Below are 26,787 nucleotides of genomic sequence, written 5' to 3'. Positions count from 1 at the left end.
AAGGCGAGCCACAATTCCTGGACAATCTCGGACCAAAGGGGGGGTTGATCAGTTTTGAAAATACGTGTTAAAGTACTGCTTTTTCACCGCTACAGAACAAACACAACGCCTAGTGTAGTTTCGATTGTAAGTAATAGTGATAACCATAGTTTGGCTTTTCGCGTTACATGCATTCTCTTCTCGCTGCTCTTGCAACGTTGGCAGGAACCCCCCCCCCCCCCCTCCCCCTTCCCGAAAAAAAAAAAAACGAAATGTACAGAATTTTATTTTTTAACCAATCCTCAAGAAGTAAATGCCAAGACAAAGGCGATATTCAGTTTACCAAACGAAGTAATTACCGGGAACCCGTTGCACTGATTCGCAACGAGAAATAAAATGGAAATGTTTTACTACATCTGCAACAGCGCAACTTCATTTATTGCCATCTTTAGGGTTCGTAAGCGACCTTATACGCAAGAATGCAAACACATCTCGCTGTTGCAGGCACCTGTTAGATTTTAAAAGGAACGCAAATGGTCAACAGAGCAGCCGTAACAGAAAATTTGTGCTCACCGTGAGGTCCCAGAAGCTTGGTTTGCACACTGGAAACCTGCTTGTCACTTTGCGAAAACGTAGCTAAACATGAGATGTTGATTGTACTGTGTGCGTTTACAATTCAATTCGCAAGTTCACTTGCGACGAAAGCCGTAAATAAGTGACCCGAAACCGTTATTCATCAAACCTTCCTTCAGAGTCACTAAAATTTCATTTAAAAGACCCGTTAGAGCGGTTACATTTATATCTCTGCGCTGATCAAAATTCAGTAATCTTATGTTGCCTTTTGAACACACAAAAAATATAGTAAGCTCTTAAAAAGAATTTCGGGGCAGTTAAGTAGGGTTACTATTTCAGGGCATCCCACAAATGCAAGAATGTGTCATGCTACCAGTGAAAGCGATTGAGATTGTTGTTGTAAACTGAATTTCAGAGATCGAGGCTTCCTGATTAGTTTCTATTTATGCTTTTATTGAAGGCTCAAAGCCATAGTCTGGAAAGATCGAGCTTGCTACGAGCCACAGCGTACAAGTTCATTGTCACAATTACGGCCGTTCTGAGATTCCCGATGAGTCGTCGCTTTTTTTGGCGTAGTATTGAAAACTGACTGCCGCTTCCATGCTTTACATTGAACGTTGAGGAACCGAACTACAGCATACCACTCTTGTTTGCACCTTTCGTGCGCACATACGGCGAGAAAAAGGCTCGAAGCGCGCCCACAGTGTGCATTCTTACGGGCCGCTCAGCGGAGCATCCACACTAGCAGCGCGACGCTGTCGCCACCTACATGTCGAGCTCGCGGCGAATAGTGGCGCACGCAACAGCAGGCGGCGGTTTTCTGCAGTTGATGTCATATTTCATTTGCTATCGCAAAAACCAAGCATCCGTAAATTTTTTAATAAAGGAACACTGTAAATACCACTCATGTATTGATTTGCTGCCTTATATTTGCATACCGTCCCGTTCTTGTTCAACAATGTTGACAAGTATGAACACTGACACCGGACGTAGACTTTTAGATTTGCCTGTGGGTATATAAGACTCTAGTGCGCAGCTTTCGTTTCGCTTTGGCCAGGTGGCTGAATCGAGTCACAGACAGACAGACAAACAGACCGAAATTTCTGTGTTTAACTAGCCCAAGAAAGAGTATCGTCTTTAAAAGAAGACAGAAGATCCAACTACTACTAAGGCTGTCTGCTGGAAACGGGCAAACGCCGGCTCTTTACATGTTAGGGTCACACAGGACTCTTAGTAACTTTGTTTGCCAATCATTTCGCGCTCTGGGGTCACAGGTTGCAGTGCAGGTCTGTACAGTTGAAGCAACAAATAACAACCTCACTTTGAGCGAGCGCTTCCGTATTACGGTGGAAGCTGACGTAAACACAATGGTTTGCACTAGGCCAATAACACTGCGCATAATACGGACTCCAGTTTCAGCCAAAGTCAACCTGCCCTTGCTTTTATGCCACAAGCAAAGCCGAGCCAAGCCAAGACAAGAGGGACACTCACGTTGCGCATGACTACGGTGGGTGATGTCTCGCTGCTCTCTTGGGTGCACTGAATGAAGTTCTCGATTGTCATGGCAAACACTGTGTTCCGCTCTTGCACCAACCTGCAAGTGGGAGGGGAAGGATGCGAAGTGAATCAAATGAATTCAACTGGATGAATCAAATGTCCCCAATGAAATGAACTCCTTCTGTAGCAAACACACAAACTGGGACGCTGGGCCCAGAAACAGTGGTCAGCCACGAGTGACACTTCAAAATCACTGAGAAAAAAGTACAGACAAAGGGGTTGGAACGGGCACATGTCATGCAAAGTACAGGTAGGAGGTTGGTGTAACAACATGGACTCTGAGGCACAGAATTAGGAGGGAGCTGGGACAAGCAGCGGGTAAGATGAGGAAACCGCAGAAATTGAGGTAACCGAAATGCTGATTGAGTCTGGAAACCGAAGAAAGTGCCATCGGTCATTGGGAGAAGCCTTAGCGAGGGGCAGTGGACGAACGAAAAATTCCTGATGACACCCTTGGCGATCAATGATGACATCAAGTACAAACAGAGCAACAAAAGAGGTTTTGTCTTTCACAAAGCAGCCACAAAGGTACCTCCCTGGGACTCTTGTCTGTATATTAAGATCGTTGTATTGCTTTTAAGAAATAAACTTTCACTCTAAAAAACGGGGGTGGAGGGAGAGGGGGAGAATACAGTTGAGCAGAGCTTTCCAAATTTATACCAGTGTTGGCCCGTACAGCTTACTGCTTGTGAACTAACATAATGCATCTAACAAGTATTGTCTCTTGCTTTGTTCATTAAGAGTAGCAGCATAAAAAAAAACATACGGCCAAGGGCACAAGTGTTTTAACAGATAACCGCAGTTTATTGAGAATCGTCGTCTTTCTAAAACTAGCAGTGTTTAAAACTAGCCGTAATCTGCAACAGACAAGATGAACATGACGAAAGTTCCCTTTTCCCCAGAGAAATATTTTAATTGCCCTATATAAAATAACGCGCAGTTATGTCCAGCCACGTTGACACGTAATAGTGAGGATTAAGTAACTTCTCCAAATAACTGGCAGGCATGTTGCTGTCCAGATACGAGACCACTCACTGAATTTTTCAGACATACCCCTTATATCTAGACTGTGTACGTGAGTGGGAGTGCATGTCTGCGTGTGCGCATTCCCGTAAACAAATGCAAGTAACAAATGGCCCGTAAACAAATGGCCCACCTGTCATCAAAATTCACCTTTCGCACAATTGCCTTTGAAAGGGGAACTGGGCCTGAATTCTCCACATGTAATTGGTTGTAACCAATTAAACATTGGTTACAATGTTTTGTGGCCTTGCTGGCACAAAGCTGTAACAACAGCTTGACAAGGCCAGAGAGCCGTGACAATTGAGCAAGGAACAGCACATGATGACACTTTGAGCTCCTTGTAAAAGGTCTCAGAGCAACAAATCAGACTGTAGATAGGGAAGACGTGCTTGCCTGCTTTAAAGGAGCCATGAAGACAAAATACAAGTTGGGTTTATTAGAAAGACTGCTTAGTCCCGATAACAATGATGCCAATATCATCGCAATCTTCGAACAAATAACGGAGATATTGAAGAAAACGTGTGAAGCAGTCGCGACCCCCTAGCCAATTTCCCGCAACTTTTCTATGACGTCACGGAACCTTGTTTGTGCAATTGGCGCCCCCCTAACTGACCTGTCGCGACGACACATGACTGGACGTCTGTAATGGGGTCTCTAGTTCCATTTTACCGCATCACTTGAATGCTAACGTGCAGTTAACGGACTGAAAATTATGTTTTATTGTTGGCTCGTATGATGTCAATCTCGCTCATAACACGTCACTGTGGCGCAAAATTTGAAAGTTATTAAATACTTCTTGCTTTTTTTTCGTTAAAAAACATCTTTTGGGGCTGCAATGGAGCTGAGTGAGATACTGTATCCTAGTTCTTTCAAATTAAACGAAGTTGTATTTTCTCTTCATGGCTCCTTTAAGGGGGCACATGGGTCTTTGATCAAAAACTTAAGACATATGTAGTATTTCATTCTGATTGTAGATTTGTTCCGATTTTGTTTTTGTGTAAAATGACTACATTCTTATCTATTCAGATTTTTATGTTTAATTGTTTGACAGCTTTTGTAAAAAACCCTGCTTGCGTGGTGCATCTGAACAAGATTCTGTAGCAGAAGTTACAACCATTTGAAATTTGGGCTTGGAAGACAAAACTGATTTTTCTGGTTCCCACCTTCCGAGCTCAAACTACAAACAGTCATAAATTCTGCTACAGACCACATAGAATGATGATGTTAGTCTTATTGCACTCCTTGATTTGTGCACAGTTCACTGGTGCCTTGTTCAGATGCATTTCCACAACAATTTTTTTACACAAGCTGTCAGACAATCAAATATAAAAATCTAAATAAATATGAATGTAGTCGTTTTACACAAAAACAATATTTATATCTACCATCAGAATGAAATACTGCATATGTCCCCCAATTTTCATCATCATAACTGTACAAATAAGTTTTTCTGGTTTAAGACCAGTAGGCTCCCTTGATTTATTTGAAGAAGTGTCTATAAGGGCTTAATTAAACCTAAATCTTACTTGAATATGTAGCTCCTCACATTGGAGCCCACGGTGGAGTCCTTTTTGTACAGGCCGCCCAGTTTCCTGGAGGCTAGAGGACAAAAAAGCGACAGAATGAGGGACCTAACAATAAAACTGCGGCCACAGAAACCTTTCTTTGTTTACGCGATCCCAAGTCACCAGACCCACCCAGGAGCATGTCGAGGTGTTCCTGGAAACCACTTGACCTCCTCCGCTCTAAGGCCAGGGTAGGGCACTCGGTAAGGAGCAGGTCTTCGCTGGCCATCGATGCCGTCTCCAAGGAGTCTGTGGACATCTTGGCGTCTTCCGGTTCCTGAGATTGGAAAGCACCAGTTTGAAACGAGGCTGGCTTTTCGAAGCTACACTTAACAGGTCATAGAATGCGATGTGTGTCTTATTCCAGCCATTAATGTACCGTATTTTCCCGCGTATAACCCGCCCCTGCATATAATCCGCACAGCCACTTTCAGCCCGCCGGAAAAGAAAAGAAAAGAAAAAAATATCCCCGCGTGTTCCTGGCACATTTGGTACAGGAAAGGCTGCACCAAAGCTACTGCTCAAGCAACACATCACATACTACGCAGACAGAAAAAGCGTATATTTAGCAAGTGGAATACACTGACTGCAAGGTGAAAGCCTCAAACTCAGTGTCGCTGCTATCACTTGAGCCGCAGTCTTCACTGTTGTACACAATTTTCGGTGCCATCTATGTTAGAGGTGCGCATGGGCTCGGGCTTACCCAAAAGCCCGGGCCCGGCCCGGCCCACGGGCCGTGCTCGGGCCACCCGACTCAGTTTTCACCAGGGCCCGGGCCGGACTCGTGCCAAAATGTAAATGCTTAGGATGGGCCGGGCCCTCATGACGGCCCGGGCTGGACCAGCACAGTGAAGCAATACAGTCTACGCCCGTTACAACGGACTCTCTGAATCCGGAAAAAAACGTCCGCTGTAGCCGAAGTATGCAGTATCCGATGGAGGGGGGGGGGGGGGGGGGGGGTATGAGCCCTAAAGTGGGTACTTTGACCAAAATATCATATGCATAGTACATTCACTTTGTTCTTTATACACGCCTGCAGCACCTCTGCACAGTGTTCGCACGAGGGCAAAGAATCGCATAAAAACCCTTCCCAAAGCTTAGCACGGCGGCACTTGGAAAAGGCCTTGCGCATGCGGTCAACCTTGTGAAGACGCATGATAAGCTGAGCAAATAAAGCAAGAATATAACTAGGTGCAGTTACTAACCAGCAATAAAACATCAGTCGTGGCCATCAGAATTAGCTAGGCTTTTTTAAATCTCTTCACGACGAGGCAGGTTTTCCCGAAACCGTTCGTCAAACACATCGGATTGCTGCCTGACGTTCCCCCAAGGCAGCTTCCACATGTTTAACGATTTTAGTCTGGTCATTGAAACAGCTGTTATGAAATAATCTGATGATGGACAGCTGTGAAATCGAAGGTTAGACCAGTTGGACTGCGCCCGGTTACCGGCAGATTGCACACAATGGATGGGAACCAACCTTCCTACTTGAGGCATTTCTTACTTTTTTCACCGAACGGAACGGTAACGATGCATGCAGGGGAATAATAAAGACCCAACTTCACTGAACCCGAGTTCTTTATTACAAAAAAAAAAAAACGACGAGGGCAGACTCGCCTCCGGGTGCACGACTTCAGAGATAGCCCTGTTTTCAATCTCATCGGAGTTGCGTTTATCAACAGTGGCCTTGTTCTTGACGGTAGAGCGGACCGTCTGCTTAGACAGGCCTGTACTTCTGGCGATGTCAGCCTGTTTTTCCCCATGTTCGACAGTGTTAATTGCGCGTAATTTATCCTAGAGTGAAATCAGTTACCCTGCCGCTCATGCCGCTGGTCGAACAAAAAAAAAAAAAAGTCACTGGAACTGGCTTGGCTTGGCTGTGCCGACGACCCGGCTGCCATCAATGTTGCCAGACATAACAGTTTTCTTGGCAAAATAAACAAAGAAAGAGGATATCGGGTGCCGGCCCCGCGGAAGTCCGCTATAAACATTCATCGAAACAATTTTCGCCTAAAATTTAGTCTGTTGTAGCCGATAGTCTGCTCTAGCCAGGTCCGTTATGAGCGGAGTGGACTCCATTTAAAATGCATGGGGACGAGACAAACCTACAGAAATGGTCTGTTGTAACCGAAAGTCCGTTGTTGCCGGATCCGCTGTAACGAGTGTAGACTGTACTAAGGTTTTCTATGATATCACAGAAACTACATGTTGCTGACACAGTAAAAGCACGGATAAGGACTTGTTATGTTTAATTGGGGTTGTTTTGCTCGTTCAATGTTGGTTTTGCCTGTTATCATTTCCCTTACGATGCATTTTACCCCCTTTAGGTAGTTTTCGCTTCCAAACGTGCCCCAATCAGGCGCGGACCCCTACGGTATTTGGGTTGTGCTTTGTGTGTGAGCGATGATGACACACATGGCCAGAAAATGAAAATGAAAGAGATCCTCTCAGTCGATCCACCGGTAGCAAGACGGCCGCACCCAACAGTGCTGTTTCGGAGATATGGCATTACAAAAGTTACCATCTTTTAGGGGACGAAGCCCCTTAGGGGCTGGGGCTGTTGGCGTCTCCTGTCATCGTCATAACCAACGTGTCATGTAGTCCCGTTACTAAAACACAGGGAAACTCATTTATGCCTCGCGGTAGAATGTAAAGTTTACTAAAAAACACCAGGCCACTGATTTATGCCTTGCGCTGGAGAGCTTCGTGCTTCTAAGACAAGAGACCTTTACAGCAAACCTACCCCCAACCATTTAATCTCCATCGGCAAACACGCCAAGGTGCCAAGAATACACTTATACACTGCATGCTTCGCCCCTACCCAGGTTTCACATTAGTGGAGATGGCCCACGATTTTTTGTCAACATGCGCAAATATTTTATCATCTCCCCTCTCATAACTACCTTTCTACGGCCCTTCGCAATGGTTTCTGCTGAAGAAACTTTGGAAATGCATAAAACGTAAAACGTGCAATTAAAAATGTGAAAGAAACTTTGGAAATGCATAAAACGTAAAACGTGCAATCTAACAATGTGACTTCTAAGTTTTGGTAACTTTTCACTATTCGATAATTCCTGCATCAAAAGCCTGGGCTACGCCAACCGCACGAAAAAAAAAACCCATGCATTTCTGCTGAGCAACCCACCTTGTTTGCCGGTGGCGAAGGCTCCACCAGCCTCAGGAGCCTCTCCCACCGCAGGCTGTCCCAAGGCTCACAAAACTCAGTCAGAGCATCTTCTTCGCCGTGGTTATGCTTACAGCTCCCCTCGTCCGTGGCCGCAACACTTTCCGCAACCACCGAGACAGAATCGAGGTTGTCGTACCGCGACGCCCGCAACACGTTGCCTTCCGTCAGCGGATGCGCAGGCGGCACCCTCAAATCCGGTGCCGACAATCCGATGATCTCCTCAACCGTCGACAGGTTGCCGTCCGCCCCGCCCACCTCCGAATCGTCGACATCCTCCGTCGGAAACTTCGGATCTCTACCGCTGTTCTCATCGTCTCCATCGTCGTCGTCGTCGTCGTCGTCGTCACTCGACACAAGCCACTTCCACGACGGATCCACCGACCACGACCGGCCGCAACGACTAGGCGGTCCGTCGCAGCCACCGTGCAATGTCGGCGCCGACACCGCCATCAGATGGTCCGACGCACACGACGATGTCGTCTCGTCGAAGGTGGTCGTCAAGTCCGACGAGCGCTGCGCGCTGCTACTCCGCAACGAGTGCACGTTCGGCTCGGAGTGCCTCATTACTGGCCGCTCGCCCCGTGGAAGCGCCGTCGGTGGCCCCTCGTCGATTCGCAGCGGCTCAATTTCCGACGTCGCGAGGAACAACGAATCCACCGGTTCACTGTAAAAAGGGCTCGAAAACTGGCCACCCTCTTTTTTCGTCGTCGAACTGCCGACTTCACCCGGCACGGAACGGGACAGAATCTGTCCCCGCCCGGCAGTGTCCAAACCTTCTGGGAGCGAGCCGCCGGAGTGGGTTACTTCCGTCTGCGTCGACTGACACACAAACGCTTCCGGCTTGAAAGTCGACAGGACCGGTGGTGCAGGGCTGTCGTTGGCTCCCCGGCCACTTGCGCCGGTGCCCCAGATGTCCTCGTAGTCGCTGATCTTGTCTGCGAGGCTGCTGCAGTAGTACGTCTCCGGAGAGGACTCCGGAAGCTTCCGCCGCCTCCGCGGCGACGGTTTGGTGAGGCAGCGTGGCTTCTCCTTTTCTTCCTCCTCCTTTTCGGTGGATGATGCTTCAGCTTGTTTGGTGGCTTTGCTTGCAGACGACACTTTCCTGGGCGCCGTGTCAGGCTGGTTCGATTCTGTAATGCCAACATAAAACGCCGACCTGCCGGCTATCTCGGAAACAACGGTGACCGGTACTTCGACCTTCTCTTCACGTGGAGAAGGAGGTGGGTCTGGCACCCGGGTGGCCAGTTCGCCGGCGTCGGCTGTGGAGTTCTGGAGAGGGAGGAAGCTAGGCCTGACCGGTGCGGTCACGGGGGGCGAGACGGTGGTGACCGGCGAGTTGAGCGAGATGGTCTGCCTGAAGGTGGAGACCTGGACGACGTTGGCGTTGTGGTCTGGATTCAGGGAGGCCTGGGAGGAGGCACACGATGTGCTGGATCCCAAGCTAGATGGAGCGGACTTCAGGAGGCTGGACACCCACAGTTCTAAGAAGGGAAGTGGGGAGATGCGACCGAAATCGATTGTGAACGTGTAAGCTCAGCCATAAGCTCAGCCACCTAATGTGCCTGCCCTGCACAGAGCACATATTAAACTAAAACAAAGTGTGCATAAAAAATGCGATATTATTTCAAGCCAGTCATCTAGCACATCACACTACCAACTGCAATTCCATTGTGTGACCATTAGCAGAGGTTTTAACACTGCAAGTGAAGGTGCAAAATATTATGTAAGGTACCATCAAAAATTACAATGACTGCTAACCTCTACCCAAATCAAGGGCTCAGCTCCGAACACTATGCGAGACAAGATGCTCAAGACAAATAAGGCTTTCATTTATCCGTCAATACTACGTGTTTTATAGCTCTTCAAAAATACGCCTTTTGCTAGGAGGTGCTTGCTTTGCTACCAAGTTGCCAGATTTGCTACTGGCATGTTGGTAACCTTGCAACCGATCACAAGAAGTCTTTTTCCTGATTTGTTGCATACCAGACTGTGTCGCATGAAAATAACTAATATGGCATGGCAGTGGTGGCCACTTTAATATTTCCATTCGTGTGTGTCAATAAATGAGGTGTGCTGATCTATCATTATCGACAAACTTCTTAATAACCTCAAAATTTCTTTAATTAACATAGCTATACTAATGGCTGCAACTTATCAGAACTTGTCTCTGTGTATTTTGCACTGTTATTGCAATGTACGCAGTAGTTTTGCGCCACTACACGTAAATGGAATACCACAGCCACAAATTATGCCCCTGTAAAAAGCATGCTCAACATTTCTACAATGGTCTGTCTACACAACCAGTTTGCTGCAGGCAAAAAGCAAAAATGCCCCTGTGTACGAGATTTCAGTGAACGTTAAAGAGCCCCAGGTAATCAAAATTAATCCGGAGCCGTCCACTACGGTGCGCCTCATTGCCTGCGTTGCGTCAGCGCGTTAAACCCAACAATCAATCAATCAAGTTTGCTGTTACGCCAACTAACCATTGGCCAACAATGTGGCCTTCTCACAGGATTTTATTGATTATACATAAATAAATAATAATACCATCCTTGGTTTGATTTAATTGATTGTAGGGTTTAATGCGATGACACAACGCAGGAGATGAGGCGCGGCGTGGTGTAGGGCTCCAGATTAATTTTGACCACCTGGGGATCTTTAACGTGCACCGAAATCTCATACACATGGGCGTTTCTGCTTCTCGCCTCTATCAGAAAAGCGGAATAATACCGTCCTTACTATCACTGTTTCACACACTCACTCATTAAAAACTGATATTATTAAGTGATATAAGTAAATTATATTATGATTTCCATCATATTAAACTGATGGTTTGTATTAAGTTATTTAAATTACATTAATTGTTGCTAACTTGAAAATTTAGAGAATTAAAATAAATTATAAAAAGTAGTATTATATCAAAACAATATTATAATAGAAAATGTCATTAATATAATAACAACAATAAATAGCCATAACTAGGGTTTTATTAGCAATCTAGCTCTAGATGTGGGACGGTTATCCATACCTTGGCCCAGTAATGAAAAAGCGGACAGTTCCTGCCGCGTGCTGGCCTGTTGAAGCACAGTGGGCAGGCATAGCTGTACGGGAAGCTCGTCACTGCAAAAAGAACCAAAAATTTATAGACGCACAGACTTTTATATCCGCAAGGGGATAAAAATAAAATGAGGGATTTTTTATTTCATTGGCCGATTTGTGCATCAAGAAAGATGATGGTGTGTAGACGGTGTTCTTTGGACTCACACAGGGCAGCTAAATGCTCTTCGTCATTTGCCAGACAATGCCAGTGGTAGCGGGCAGAAGAGACTGTGGATTGTACACTCAGTACTACCAAGGAAAGCAACCCGCACAGCTCTGTTTCGGTGGTTTCCCAAACAGTCTCTATACCGTGCTATTTTCCTGCTTGTCCATGGAAGCAGAATGTGTCTTCTGCCCTCTCTGGATACACTCTAGGCTTCCTAATTTAGCGTCTAGGTCATCAAAAGCCCCTCTAAACATGATCAAGGAACAGTTAAACACTAAATGATCAGCCTGTGAGTAAAAAATGCACAACATTTAGTAGATGAGGCAAGCTATTTAGGAGGGCTACTACAAGCAGATTCTGGGACTGAAGCATCATTATTTGAATGAGAGGTCCAGCGCCCAAAAGCTCTCTGAGCCCTGGTATTGTATGTACGTTCCAGTAGAGACCCAGACTCACAATGACAGTGACACAGACTTGCTTTTCATTAACTACCTTTGTGTACCGTACTTGAATGGAAACATGAGAGAGAGAGATTGCTACCGTATAATGCGGAATATAGGTTGAGATTTTTTACAGGAAAATTTGCCAAAAAGTCACCCCTTGACCTATATTGCAGTCACTGGCAGTTGTCATCTGACGACCGGGCAGCCCATCGAGCCCATCCAAACCCCAAAGGCACCATCGCCACCACCATCAATCGGACGCGACGCCATCTTTGTTTTGTTGCTTCTCTCGCTGTCGGCGAATGTGTGCGTGCTAATTTCTTCTTGCACAAAATGAGTTTAGGCACTTGGTGCCGGTTTACAGCAGCAGCATTTAAAAGAAAAGGTGGGGGTTTTCCAAGGCCAATGACGTGTCCGCCTTGTGCCAGTTCGGTATCAGCAAAAGAAGTGTTGCTAGCGGCGTTAGCTGAAGGGGCAGCTCTCGTATGCAACGCTCGGAAGGCCTCGTTTCATGGGCCCTGCTCTGTGCGCCTGTGCTGCTGTACAAAGGGGCAAATTTTGTCCGCTAGCATCGTGCGACAACTCTATGAATGGGTACCCCAAGATGTTTGCCGACAGCCTGCACAGACTGGCTGTCGCTCCGATCTGCACACGAGTGTCCCATGCTTTGCGCTCGCTTCACGATGACATGGTCTTGCGAGTGTTTAAGAAGTGCTGCATAATGCAATTCCCTGGACTGCACCGAGGACGACCTGTTGTGTGGGTGACAGCGAGCCAGAAGCAGTCGTCCGAAGATACTTCAGACAGTTTTAAATGAGTAATCTGAGACGAAACAAGTTATAGCCTCAATAAAACAATGGTTGGTACCTAATTATTTTTTTTTTGCATTTTTCGGTTACAGGGTAAGGGGGTCGACCTATATTCCGCCTCGACCTATATTCCGCATTATACGGTACATTTTGCTCATTTCAAAACCACAAAAACAGTATTGTACAACATGATAAAAAAAAAGCTTAGAATATGCATGCAAGCTTTGCTATGCAGCGCAGGGGAAGGTAATCATAGGCCGCACGTCAACTTGTGCCACTTGGTGACTGCTGAGCATATCCAATTACCTTGTGCAAGTATGAGAAGACCAATACATACACCAGAAATCTACATCTCGATACATCAAACGAAACATTAATTTGAGGAGTACCCCAGTAACAAATGGCCACCCCGACCATCTGGGTGCCATGAAATACCGCTTTTTAACTTTCATGACACACTAAAACTGGGCATGCCTGGCAGACTACGATTACCTCCTTGGAAGATGCCACAGAGAAACTACTATGCCACACAGAAATGACTAGCGCCCTACTAGTGACACCTGACTATGGCTAAATGGTATCTACGATCTTTGTAAAATCAGGCGTGTGCGTGCTTTAGATGACGAGTGACGGCTTTCTGCCACCACCCCTCCACTGCAGAGCATTATCTTTTTTTTTAGTTCATAATTCTTTGAAAGTTTTCCCTCACATTTTGTACAACCCGCAACGCTTGAATGCGCTTATGTAGAGAACTCCTCTTTGACTGCAGCAAACATGAAGTTTCGTACCAATATGTACCACAAGGAAACTTGCCTCGACAGTCTTGTGTGCTGTCATGGTAGATGCCATTGCAGCTAAGACCAATCTTTTCTTACTTGGCTAGGCTTGCAACATGCTTTCTTGATGTGCCCGCCATTTTTTAAATGAAATTTTCGCTGATTAAATCACTTCAAATGCTTTTTTGCGAACAATAATTACACTTTTTGCAGGCACAGGCAGCTTCAGCGCTTCTTGGAAAGCCATGCCAAGTAGCGACGGAACAGTACTGTTTGGCACACAATGGCATGCTCATTACAATGTTGCTGGCACAGATAACAAGTGCCAGGCTTTTCTCTAGTATAAATAAGCATGAAACTCCATGGCCACAATAAGGGAGGAAAGGCCTGTAAAAAAAAACTGCGCCTCGGCGTCTAATGGAAACACAAAACGAGAAAGGAGATGCAAAACGAGGCATCCATGTCAGTGAACATCTTGTTCTTTGAAGTTCACAAAGAAAAAAAAAAAAGGAAAAAAGAAAGAAAAGAAAAAAAAAAGTTCTTATTGCGTTACAGTGTACAAAAAAAGAGAGGTGCGTTGTTCGGGGCCGACTGCTGAGGAACTCTGAGAAAATTTCTGCTGAGGAACTCCTGTTGTAAGCAGCGCCCCTGGCGGCCGCTGGTTACCAGTTGGTTTCAGGGGCTTTGTTTGTTAAATTAATGTTTATTTAATCCTGTAAATAGTCTTATTTCTTTATTTCATGATATAAAGTTCTAGGAAACCCGTCAAAATACTGTCTCGTTTTATTTAAAGACTTATAGGTCGCGCTGGCTGCAACAGCAGTTCTCAGGGGAATCTGGGAGTTATCTGGGGCTCCATACAGTTTTTTTATCGCAAAAGGGACACCTGCTCTCTCCATTGGTTTTTCCTCTGCATGACACACCTCTACCTTCTAGTACACTGCAGTCGCGTGGGTCATTTGAATCACACGACAGTTCCGCGGGAGGTTCAAACATAATTTACAACAGGGCCACCTGGATAGTTTGTTTCCCATTGTAACAGCATCACGCCATCATCTCACCAGCACTGGCAGTAGTGGCAGACGAGGGCCGGAACAGAGGCGAAGTGGTTCTCGGAGCCCTCCAGGCAGTGCTTGGACTCCCCGGTGGCCTCCACCAGGTAGTGCTCGATGTAGGGGCCCGCATCCATGGGAAGGCGCACTGACAGGGCCAGCGTGCCCTTCTTGCTAGACTGGCGCACTATGAAGTTCTGCATTCAAGGGAAGGGAGGGGGTAAGTGAGTGCACGAAAATGCAAAAAACAAAATTAAAGCCATTCCACTCAATGTAAAAGCTGTCAGAAGCGCAGAGCAGTGATTCGCCATAATGGGTAGAGGCGTCGTTATCCGCTCACAGCTGCCACCCATCACGCTCTTCGCCACCCTATCTCATTCCTCGCCTGATGAATTCAATGGAGGTTTGTCCAACCCATTTCAAATTTCCTGCCTTCACAGTGCTTGTGCGCCCCCACCTGCCTGAAACAGCGCAAGCGGGAGTTTTGTTCTTGTTGTGCTTGCTTTTATTTATTGAGTTGTTTATTTATTTACAGATACTGCTGCCTCGATACACAAGACATAGCAGGAGTGGGTACATTAGGAAAAGAAAAGAACATACATTAAGCAACACCACAGAAACATACAAACCATTTAAAACATAGTACAAAATATGGTTAAGCAGTGCTTTCAAAAACAGTTCAATTGGTTTTTCGCGCAGGGAACCATCTAGGTTGTTCCAAATCTCAACAACGGCTGGGAAAAAGGAATGCTTCAAGCAATTTACAAATGGCTGGAAGTGAACAATGTTGAGTAGGTGAGATCGGCGCGTGGCTCGTCGTGCTGAATGACAAAAAGTAATCGGTGCTTCAATGCAACTGCGGCTGTGTACAATCTTATGTAGCAGAGTGATACGATCAAGTGTGCGTCGAAAAGCAAGGGGTTCTAACAACAATGAACATGCGTGAGATAAGGGAGAAAAATTTATTCCGCATGTGCTGGCACCTTACTGCGCAGTTTGGAACACACCATTTTTTTTCTTTCTTGCATTGCCACTTTCCCCACTTACTATCATAAAAACCAATCCATCAAGTGTTCCTAAATAAATGAATGTGGGGGCTGCCAGTTAATTACACGTATTTTGCCTCAAATATACCTGCAGTTTTTTTTGCACTAAACAACGGGGAGATGTATGACAAGTGCCAGCGGTTCACGAGTTTCGAACGCTCATGACTATATAAACGCTTGTTTTTCGAAGATTGTGTAAGACGCCATGACGACAGTATGCCGTGGGGCGAGCTACGATGACAAGGCGAGCCCCTAAAGTGCTCTTCACTTAAAAGTGGGATGATGGGGGGGTGTCCTCTTCTGGGCCAAAAAAAAGAGAACTCTGGACTAAAAAGAGGAGGGGCCAAAAGGCTGGCTGGGCAACTAACTCCCCGTGGCTGACATGTCCTATTTGCAACGACCGATTGTGTGGTCTCAAACAATTCTTACGTGAACACAGAGTGCTGACTTTGCCTTCTCCTGAAAGAAAAAAAATCGGCTCTACTTTCGAGAAGTGTGAAAGCACCTCTAAGATGCATGCAGGCAGGCATGGTGGAAAGCCAACAGCCGCTGTCTGGAAGGAGAGGCCACTTACAAATCCGCCTGCAAATGGAGGTTATGCCTCAATGCATGTACAATCACAAAAAAATGAAATGCGAACCAGAACACACAAAATTGAAAAGTACCGTTCTAGAACGTTAAGTAATGCCACGCCATTGGTATATTTGAAATGCCACACTTCCGAATTTGTTACTGTTATTAAGTCGGGCTGGGGCTCTTGGCGTCTCCTGTGGTGGTGGTTGTCGTAATCCTCAATCGTCTCATGTAGTCACAGTACTAAAACACCGGGAAAGTTGTTTACGCCTCGCGCTAGAACGTAATGCTTTCTAAAAAAACAGTGGGACACTTGTTTGCGCCTCATGCTGGAGCGCTTTGTAACGTGTACTTAAAAAAAACAAAACAAAACAAAAACAACAACAACGGGACACTCGTTTATGCCTCGCACTAGAGAACTTTGTTCTTCAAAGACACGAGACTTTTACAGCAAAGCTGTATATCTCTAGCCCCCAACGGTTTCATCTCCATTGGCGATTACACAAATGCGCCAAGAATACACTTATACACTGCATGCTTCGCCCCTCTCCAGGTTTCACGTTAGTGGATTTTTTTGCACTTGGGTAGTTTACACTCGAGTGAGAGAGATGAATGCCCTCCACTCACCCCGACCTCCTTCCCTTGCAGGTAGTGGACGGCGCCCACGCGGCCAACGTCCGGCAAGAACCAGATGCTGCTGGTGCGGATCAGCCGCTCCAGGAGGGTCATCGAGCAGGGGGCATCCTCCACGCTGCTTGACGATGAGGTCTGCTCAAGAGGAGGATGAGGAGGAGGAGGAGAGGAAGGAAGGGGGGAGGGGGGGGGGTGCCCAGAGCTCGTTTGGCAGAGTAATCACGGGAACACATGCCTTGCAAGCAGCACCCTTTGATAGCAGCAACGCAAACACCTGCCATGGGGTGGACTACACATATACAGATGCACACACATGTGGAACATACCGTATTTACACAATTGTAGGTCGACCCATTTCTTCAAATTTAAAAATCTGAGGTGGGTTGACCTTCAATCAAAACTAAAACTTGTACCACCGGCAATGGCAAGCAAGATGAGAAATCGGGGATGCAACGGCATAGTTGCAACTGTACATTTGCTGACTCCACCTATTGCGCATACCTGTTACTCCCAATGCTCGTTCACAATACAGCAGACTCCCGTTAAGATAAACTCGAAGGGACCGTAAAAATTTGTTTGTATTATGAGAAATTCGCGGAGGTTTCTTGCATTGTGGACGTTACAAAACAGCAAAAATGTTGTTTGTCTTAACCAGAGTGTTTGTCTTAAGTACAGGTGTCCAGTGTACTTCTTTTTCTGCTCTTACCGAGATCACGGTTACTGGGCTCACACTTGATGAGCACAGGGACAGCAGCAGCTGTGACATTAGCAGCAGCACTAGTGAAGAAACTAGCAAAAACGAGCTGCAGGTCAGTTGAACGATATATTTTGGTTGTGGAATGCCCTCGTGTGCTCTGTATTTTTTTTTTCTTTCGAACCTGCGATGTGGGAGGGGGGCCAACCTACATTCGAGTCAGCCTACAATCGCGTAAATACAGCACACATGCACATAGATGCGCCATACACACATTTTTCCCGAGACATCATACTGCTTGGCTATAGAGACAGACATCACTCCTTCAAACCTTTTTTTCTTTTTATTTTTTTTGCCCACTATTTGTAACTTAAGACAAGCCGTAAGGAACTCTAACACATGTGCCACAAAATTTGCTAACACTGAACCTGAAAATGTTATACAGGCATCTTTTACAACACACCACTGCTTCACAAAGAACAACCAAACACACACTAAAAAATGCTTTACGCAGTTTTTAAAAACTCTTACCGAGAAATTTGCCAAACACAATTAAAGAAAGCTGAAAACCACTTAGAGGTTCGCGATATTGTGTCTTCTGAACACAGGCCACTGAGGTGCATGATAAGCAGGCCAACTCAGCATGCCAACAAGCAGAAACCAAGCAAAAAAAAAAAAAAAAAAAAAAAAAAAACCCTAACATTTTTAGTTTTTTTACAAACAAATTAACAGATGTTTTTTTTTTTTTTTTCCAAATGCGGACGAGTGTTCGTTTTGATGCACATTTGCGACACAAAAATACCACAAAATCTGTATACTCTGCAAAAACAGCTGCCCACAATAATTCCTTCCTAACATAAAGCAAAAGTTGCGCTTCCATGATTCAACAGGTTTACAGTGAACCCTATCAAAAAAGTGTTTTGGGACACAACGTAAGAGGAAATAAACCTGCACAAGACAAATGAAAAAAAAAAAAAAAATGCAATGACGCTCTCACATTCGCATCGAACTACACACAAGGCTTGACCATATTTGCTTGCTGTCAGGTGGGCAATTTCAGAAAACCGCAGATCGCTAGGACATCAGTTGGCAACCTCCCTACCTGGGACGTGATTTTGCTACTCTAGACCAAAACATGCCCACAAACATGAGCCACAAAGGCATGTTCACACCAAAAGGATCATGGTAGTCAGGAAATGTGAAAGTGGCTAATGGGGGTTTTCACGAGAGTCGGGACAGGTGAGTCCAGTTGACAAGTTTAATTTTGACGAAAATTTTATGTACAACTCCTTGTGCACAGGGGAAAACGTATGTAAAGTACATGAACATATGTGCACATATGAACACTGTCTCACCACAGCAGGTGCAAAGAAACGATGATGTGACCAATTACTGGACCAGAAACAGCACCTGTCGGAAAGCATTCACCAAAAGCACCACCTCCTGTTCTCCCAGACAGGAGAATGTCCCATGCTTTGCAGAGACAGAGAACGCATGCAGCTTTGTGCACAAGCGAATAGAGCCAAAGGGAGAGAGAGCCAGAGAGAGAGAAAAGAGAGAGAGAGAGGAGAGAGCCCTGTAGTACCTGAGCAGGGGGAGGAGGTGCCGGAGGCCTTTTGGAGGAGGAGAAGGAGGAGGAGGAGAGAGTGCCCGCACCCACGCAGTGAGAGGCATACGTGCTGCCCGTCCGCACCACGGGGGCGCGTGGGGGCACGGGCGGCGGGGGGGTCTCCCTACCCTCCGATCGTCGGGGGGGCTCCCAGGCGGGGGCTCCTCGTACAGCGGGCACCCCGCAGCCTCCTCCAGGGGCGACCCTGTAAGGGGGCGGACAGGTCACGTGACCACACGCTCCACACTCTCGCTATGTAACTGGGGGCATGTTTGTCTCTTTCCTATAAAGATTACGAAATTGCGTGCGACACTAACCCACCAAACATTATTCACATTAGTAGGCCTGGTAAAAATTCCTTAGGGACGCACTCGGCAAACCTAGATTCTTTTCTATGTTTGGTGAGCGCATATCAGCTTTTCCAAAGAGTACAATATCTAATCTGGTGTTACTTAAGGTACACCAAACGCCTCTCATCGCACTGCCGGCGTCCCCGGAGTCTCGCCGTTCAGCACCCTCCTTACTCGTGACCAGCGCAGAAACCTAGCTTCAGTCAGCACTGCACGTATTTCGTTGTACTGCAGGCCTGTGTTACGTACGTTGGTGCAACCAGAGTCAACCAGAGCTAAGCCGTAGTGGGGTGTTGCTAAGCGGCAGAGGCTGCAGTGTCAACATGAATTGCAAGTCTGTTAATCCACGAGAAACAAATCTATACTTGCTCATGAGATAATACTGGGCCGACCACCGGCTCAAAGCCGTTTCATATGCATGGTTGCTGTGTACATAGAAATACAAAACATGCCACCAAACAGCCATGAAACGTGTGAACAGGAACTTAGGTGACAGGTGCCAATCAGAACAGTGCTTTAAAAAGCTTTATGTACCATTTTTGGGGACTAAGTAGCCCCTGAAGGTAGGCACACAATATCTAGTCGTCTGATAAGTGCCCGTGCATAGCGACACTCGAAAATATTTGCACAGTTCGCCCATAAAACCACCCTGGTGCTCGTCAGTGCGCCCCACCCTATGGAAGGCCACGGCGAGAAACGCGTTTATGAACGCCAGCAATGGTGAATGACACCACACCGTCCAACGTGGCTGCACCAGGCCGCCGCTCTGTAAATGGTCTGTACATTTTTTTCCAGCGGTCTCTTGTAAGGGGCACCAATGAAGTTAATGTGGGAATAGTTTACAACTGACGAAAATGGCATGCCATAAATCCCCTCAACATCAATGGCCCTAACCCCCCCCCCCCCCCCCCCCCCCCACAAAAAAAAAGGCGCCTGCATACTTCATAGTGATGTAGTAAAACAGAGACACCGACCAGAAGAAACTGTTAAAAACTTCAAAAACAACAAAAGAGATGTTTTGGCTTCGCAACTGAAGCCTTGTTCACAACTAAAAACTTTAATTCCATCAAACCTTCCACTTCACTGCATAGTAATCAATACATTATTGGGGCACTTATGTGCACTAACATGAAAAATACTTTTATGATTGTAACTCTTCTATCGATTTTCCTATCTTCTGTCAATCATTTTGGGCTGACACCTGAAGAGGTCAATGTGCCACAATGCAACTAACTCAGATTCTCCCTATTACGTGAATACATCCTCCCCAGAAGCAACAGCTCTTTCGTAAAATAGCAAAGCAAAAACTTCGTACTGATTGTTGCCCAATACGACTTCTCACCCTAAAATTTCCGAAGTAAATTCTGCTAGTCAATTCGTGGCTCACATCGGAAAGCCAACACATGGAACTGCTGTATACAAGTATTGTAAGCATGTGTGGGTAGTGCATTCAGAAGATGTTATACCCGTGCCATACGTACTCAAAAAATGACATTAGGTGCTTAATGCCTCAAGTTTTATTGCCACTAATTCGCTGCTACACGCCAAAATCTAATGCCATTCGCTCTGATGTAATTTTTTGTTTAAGGAGTTCTACACACCTCATTCACCTTCATGAACGCCTTAAATCTGCCTACTCTCGAACGTGATGAGCCCCAAATTAAACCAACAAAACTCTCAGCACCAGAGTATTGACGTGGAAATGTAGTGGAACTTCAAAATAAGATGACTTTTTCTGCACTCTTGGTGGCAAAGTTCTGCAGAAGACAAAGTTCACTAAAACAGCGGCAAAAAACAAAACGTCGTGCTACTTGTCGTTTTGAATTTTTCAGATTTGGCTACCGCAGGCACGCGAAGGCAGCTGCTGAAGCCACTTTTAGAAACGGCTCACACCATTTTTTACAAAACCCTATCTCATCACGTTTTCTTTCCCTTGTACGACATTTTACTTTACGTTAAAAACTTCTGAAATATGAGTGCATTTCTCTTTTTGGTCATTATGACCGTCATGATTAACACATTTAATGCCTTCACGTTTTCGCATGTAGCACGGCCGGCCTAAATAATGTCATTCGGTATCCTAAGGTCTTAAACACTTAGTCATTTTCCGTGTACGTGTGGCACGGGTATTAGTCCGTAGCTTATATGACCACTCGTATACTAATACACTGCTACTTCACTAACAACTTGCAACGTTTTTGTGAGTACTAAGAAAAGACGGGAAAATGAACAACATAGGGAGAGAAAAATGAGGCACAGAAGATTGCAGTCAAAAACGGCCCTACCGGTGAACACTGGTGTCATGGGCGAGACCATTGTGGGCTTGAGCGCACACAGATGACACTGCTTCAGACCGCCGCCCTTGCAGCATCACCACCTGAGGCTCTGCATTCACAGGCTGTGGGAAAACAGGTAGGGCACGACACTCGTCACTTCCGTCCAACGACAAAAATTCAGCGTTAACTCCTCTTATGAAGGGATTGGTGGAGACAAAGAATACAACACGGAGTTCGTACTCACAGGAAAAAGAAGAATACAACAGCAAGTTCGACAAGGAATATGACAGGCACTTCGTACACATAGGACAAAGGATACAACAGGCAGTTCGTATACATAGGACACAGAATGCGACAGGCAGTTCATAGCCATTGGATACAGAATACGACAAGCAGTCCATACGCACACAACACACATACCCATTCTCTTTCAGTCTTCTCCCCATTTCTGCGAAGAGAAGATTTATCTCCTACAAAGTGAAACACCATACTAGGCACAGCAATTAAACAACCCAACTGCACTGTTAACTTCATAAACTACAATGCCAGTGGAAATGATGCGTAGCTGAGAATTAGTAATTGCAGCCAAACGACTTGTTAGACCAAAGCGTGCCATTATTAAAAATTTTGTTCTCTGTCGTTTCTGAACAGATCAGTAACACGTCAGTCAACCAGTTCCTCCAGCACTGGGGATGAGACGATAAACTGTCCAGCTGCATTAATTCTTACCGTTGACTCCGAACACCAGTAATTTGGTTTCGCTGCAACACTGAACAATGTGCCGCGGCAAGGTCTGCGAGATTTTATACTGAATGACAAACCTGGAGGCCGATTCACAATGGACTGGCCTTGTTATCATTACGCATGACATTCTTTGTGGCCATGTTATCAATACGCATGACAGTCTTTCACGACAAGTGCAATTTCCGGAAGCAGTTGTTTGAGTTTTATACGAAAGACCAACAATGAAGATGAAACACGCTCCTCTCAGCAATGATGCCCCAAGCAAACAGTGATAGCAACAGATAGAGGTAGATAATAAGCGGAAGTGGTGTGTGTCTGTGGCCAAAGCAAAGGGCCTAAAGGATTATGAAGACAAATATACCGTATTTACTCGATTCTAAGCACCCCCTTGGGGCCTTTACATCATGGTACGACATAATGGTGCTGCTATCCAGTATCTGTGTTTGAGTACAAAAGGTGGCCAAAGCCACGGCCTTAAAGCGACCATGAAGACAAATATATCATATTTACTCGATTATAACCACCCCCTTATTTCCGTGATTGCAATACCGAAAGTGAGGGGGGTGCTTAGATTTGAAAAACCTAAATTAACACCCCCCCCGCCACTTTTCTGCGGCAGTATCCCCCCGAGATTGGCGAAGGAATAATGTTTTATCTGTCAAACATTTAAAAAAGTAGGCCCAAACAGTGAACCCACCACTTACGTCTGGTATTTAGTCGCCCTGTCTACCATTAAAGTTTGTTGTGCTACTAGGCCCACCGCTCTCAGTATTACAAAACAGGTCGTCTTTTGTTCCGTTGAAGCAATAATTGAAAACTTCATAAATGACTTGGCTACAACGCCAACTCGGGCCCACTTCCATGCAACTGAAATCCACCTGGTGATGGTTGCTTAGCTAAGGGAGTGTTTAGATTTGCGTGCAAACACGATTTTTTTTCCCCAAAAATAGGGGAGGGTGCTTAGAATCGGGGGGGGGGGGGGGGAGCTTAGAATTGCCAAATACGGTAAGCCGTTTCATTTAAAGGACTGCCAAGCCCAAATAACAATGACGACAATTTTAATAAAAAATTACATCAATCAATCAGCAGAATACAGAAAGTAGTGGCAATACACAAGCCACTGTCTTGTTTTGCCCCTCTGACACTATGGGAACTTGTATGTGTGACTGGCCGGTGGCAGTAAAAGCGACCACCACGACACAGGTCTTTGCAATTGTAGCAGTGCCTGTAGTTTTGTTTGAATGCACCCCTTGAATGGTAACGTAGAGTTTGCACACTGATAATTTCATACACGAAAGCGTTACAAAATTCATACTGCTTGGAAATTTTTAACGGCATCAAAATAACCAGAGTGCTGCTCGAGAGGTCACATTTGCTGAAGTACTTTGTCATGGTCCCAACTTCTTTTCTCGTTCAACTTTTTAAAAGCTGTTGGCGTCTGATAAGTCCCAGTAAGCCTGCAACAAACCTCCTGGTACGTGATGACATCAGGCCAAATGTCCCACCAAACTTAAGCTTCAGAGGAAATAGAAAAGCACAGTGGAAATTCAGAGACATTCCTGACGCAAAAGATGAGTGAAACTATGCGGTGACGGCCCAACTTAGTTTTGGTTGCGCAACGAGGAGACCCGATTCCCTGTGTTAATATGTTACACTGCATTTGACACTTTGAAAAACAATCCCCACTCCTGCTATTACAACCAAGTAAACCACCAAAACATTGTTCCTGAAGCACAATCATTCCAGGACTGTCAATCCATTATAACTGCCAAGGCAAGTCGGTTTCTATAATTAAACCAGCTTTGCAAAAATGTCAAAGGCATATAAAAGATTTTCTTTCATATTTTCAATGGCAACATTCTTGCATTTTGACCGTTATTAAAATATAAATGTTGGACACAAGAACTACCACATTTTTGAGGTAATTAGCAGCACCATTACAGAAGTTTCAACTCCCTTGTTCTCCTATAAACCACCCTTTTACCAACAATTCTGTGAAAATAAGTCACTCCGCCGTTCTAGTAACTAAAGCAGCATTGGTGGTTCTGCATATCTGAACCAGCCTTTCTTGATATGCACGGGAGCTAACCACCACAGTTAGCTTTCACAGCTGAACCACTGAAACAATGTACATTTCTGTAGGCCACTGTATTACTGGACAGAACTGTCCACAGAAAGCCAGCACACTGCATATCTGGATGAAAACATGAGCGTGTTGATTAGGAACATTCATTTATCCTTGCAAACCTTGTGTCTGATAAATTTAGGAGCTGTCAAAACAATAACTGCATCCAAATTTCAGTCCTAAGTGTACTCATAGCATGGACAGTCACCACCGCACAAAGAATTATAAGCCCACACTTGTAAAAGGTAGCTCTCTTGTAGTTGTCAACATTGTTACAGGCTCACAATATATCAATCTTTTGCTTGCCCGATTTTCCTCTATACGAAAGTCTGCCTAAAAACAAGACAACTATGTGTTCTGGCATTGTCATTGCAAAGGTTGTTTTCGTGAAAGGATTTTGCAACAAAATGCAGTTCCCAATCCCGTCACTTGTGCCTAAGTGCACCAAGACCGTAGTACGATTGCTGAAGTGGAACCTTTTCTTTTTCATGCTTCACATTTCATGGAACTCTTTCATTCATTTATTTATGATCGTGCATAAGGCCCTGAAATTAATACCACCACACTGGAACTTTCTTGCAGCAAAGCCATGTAGCCTAAGACATTTCAATAACAGTATCTACGTTGTATCACGTCAATACATGTAATCTGGAAGTATTGATTTCTTTTTCCATTTGCAGCCTAAAAAGCAAAGTTTTATCAAGGTTCTACTTTCCTTTTCACTTCCTTAGGTAAGAACACACCCTGTACATCATATCTAAGATTGCACCATGATTGTTCCGGGTTAACTGTTCAACCACAATTGGCTCTTTCGATAGAAAAATAACAAGCAAAACAGACACCTCGCACGGTAAAATTGGAGAAGCTGATAACCTACATTTGCATCAGTAAACATTCTACGTAAGATGTCTGTTTTGGGTCTGACCTTTGCATTCAACCGACCACAACAACCTTGAACGCACTCGGAAAGATCGGTGAGATAAATCGAAAGCATGCCACTTCAAAGACAATTTTAGACGCCGGTTAGGGCCAACACCGTACAAAGATTCGGTCGGGTTGTGGCAAACGCTACTTTCTTTGAGATAACGGACTCCAGGCAGAAGAGCGCACCTTTTGACAGAGACGGCACGGAAAGAAGGCAGCCGAAAGAAGCGCGCTGCACATCTTGTCAGGTATCGACGAGCAGGCCCAAAAGTCCTCAGCGGACGTACGCGGTTGCGTTGTAATCCAGCCGCGGCGTCGTGACGCACGAGTGACCGCAGACCTGACTAGAATAGGAGCGCTGGATAGCTGATAGACCGAGGCGCGACAGACGCCTTTTCAAACCGCAGTGTGGTCGGATGACACAACACGCCGTTTTGTTGGCGCCTGGCGATCCACGTTAAGAGTATCCCACACCATCGTTCTATTAAACGCACGCAACAAATGCGGATGGAACGTCCGGACGGTGTCGCCGAACGCAGTGACGGACGTATGTACCATGCCACACTTACCGCGCAACGTTGCTGCATGCAAACGTACAAACAAACAAAAAAGTCTCACCTAGTGGCTCTGATTCATGAAACTCCAAGAATTCTTCAGCAGCAGTTGCGACATTGCCGAAGTGACAACACTTTCACACGGACGGTGATCGACAGCTGAGGTGACCTGATTGCTATAGGCTTAAACTACAGACTGTCGCATGCGCTGGATAAAAACTTGAACACATACAGTAAACAGTCACTGTGCTGAGATGTCGACCCACTTATGCGCCCGTTGACGATCGCACCGTCGCACTCGACTATTTTAATGCTGCGCGTTCCAAACTTCGAAGCAAACGTGAAAGCCTGTATGTGACGTAACAGAAGTTACGTTTTCAGCCCAGTACAGGCAAAATGAACGCGCTATAAATAAGTTCAACTGTTTTTGTTTTTTAAGAAAGTTGTAACAATAAAACTTTTCTTAAAAAGTAAGTTTTTATAACAATTGAAGAATTTACAAATGAAGTTCAAGGTTCAGCTTTTAGGCCACGCTTTATGCCAACGTCCGGAACGCGCGTGTATGCAACTGAACTGCGCGCGTTTTTTGATTGAGGCTGCGGTCGGCAGCGTTTGACTTCACTCCGTGTTTCAAAATGTCCGTAATAACAACATTTTACCCTCCCTACAGGGTACAGGTGAGCTCACGCCATGTGGTGTGACGCACCTAGAGACGAAAAACGGAGGCAGCTGCCAGCGGTCTTCAGAGAGTTTTAGCACTCCGTGCGCTCCGTCCGTGTTTACCGTGAAGCAACACACTGCGCCTGCGCGCGCGGGCACGGTGAGAGGGACACCGCCCACCATAACGAATGCGAGTGCATGGCGAGGGCCGGACCGCGGAACTCCACCCTACCGGAACGAATGCGCAAAGTTGCCAGTAGGGTCCCGGTAAACACGGTACGAACGGAAAAGAGAGAGAGAGAGGGAAAGCGTTTATTAAGCGGAAAATATTTAGATGGCAAAGTTTTAGATGGCAAAGTGCCCTCGACAG

General features: G+C 45.6%; 1 protein-coding gene across 2 annotated transcripts in view; it reads right to left on the bottom strand.

The window, feature by feature from the left end:
* The window catches only part of LOC144154766 (protein sprint-like), a 54,444-nt gene extending 28,397 nt beyond the window's left edge, over positions 1-26,047 (bottom strand). The window contains exons 1-10 of one of the 2 annotated variants that reach the window (XM_077685879.1): positions 25,822-26,047; positions 21,420-21,532; positions 18,761-18,989; positions 16,476-16,616; positions 14,239-14,426; positions 10,913-11,004; positions 7,843-9,365; positions 4,830-4,974; positions 4,659-4,731; positions 2,044-2,146 (exon numbers count right to left, since the gene is read on the bottom strand). In XM_077685879.1, the coding sequence (XP_077542005.1) occupies positions 2,044-2,146; positions 4,659-4,731; positions 4,830-4,974; positions 7,843-9,365; positions 10,913-11,004; positions 14,239-14,426; positions 16,476-16,616; positions 18,761-18,989; positions 21,420-21,505 (2,580 nt within the window). In that variant the 5' untranslated portion in view covers positions 21,506-21,532; positions 25,822-26,047. The remainder of the gene's footprint in view (positions 1-2,043; positions 2,147-4,658; positions 4,732-4,829; positions 4,975-7,842; positions 9,366-10,912; positions 11,005-14,238; positions 14,427-16,475; positions 16,617-18,760; positions 18,990-21,419; positions 21,533-25,821) is intronic. The other variant, XM_077685880.1, reaches the window with a different exon arrangement.
* Positions 26,048-26,787: the final 740 nt, after the last annotated feature.

The sequence above is a fragment of the Haemaphysalis longicornis genome, unplaced genomic scaffold, assembly GCF_048455015.1.
Source record: "Haemaphysalis longicornis isolate Haplotype H1 unplaced genomic scaffold, Haemaphysalis longicornis Haplotype H1 scaffold_90, whole genome shotgun sequence".
Taxonomy (NCBI): domain Eukaryota; kingdom Metazoa; phylum Arthropoda; class Arachnida; order Ixodida; family Ixodidae; genus Haemaphysalis; species Haemaphysalis longicornis.
The sequence above is the reverse complement of the archived record's forward strand: the minus strand, read 5'-3'. Positions and strand labels throughout refer to the sequence as shown.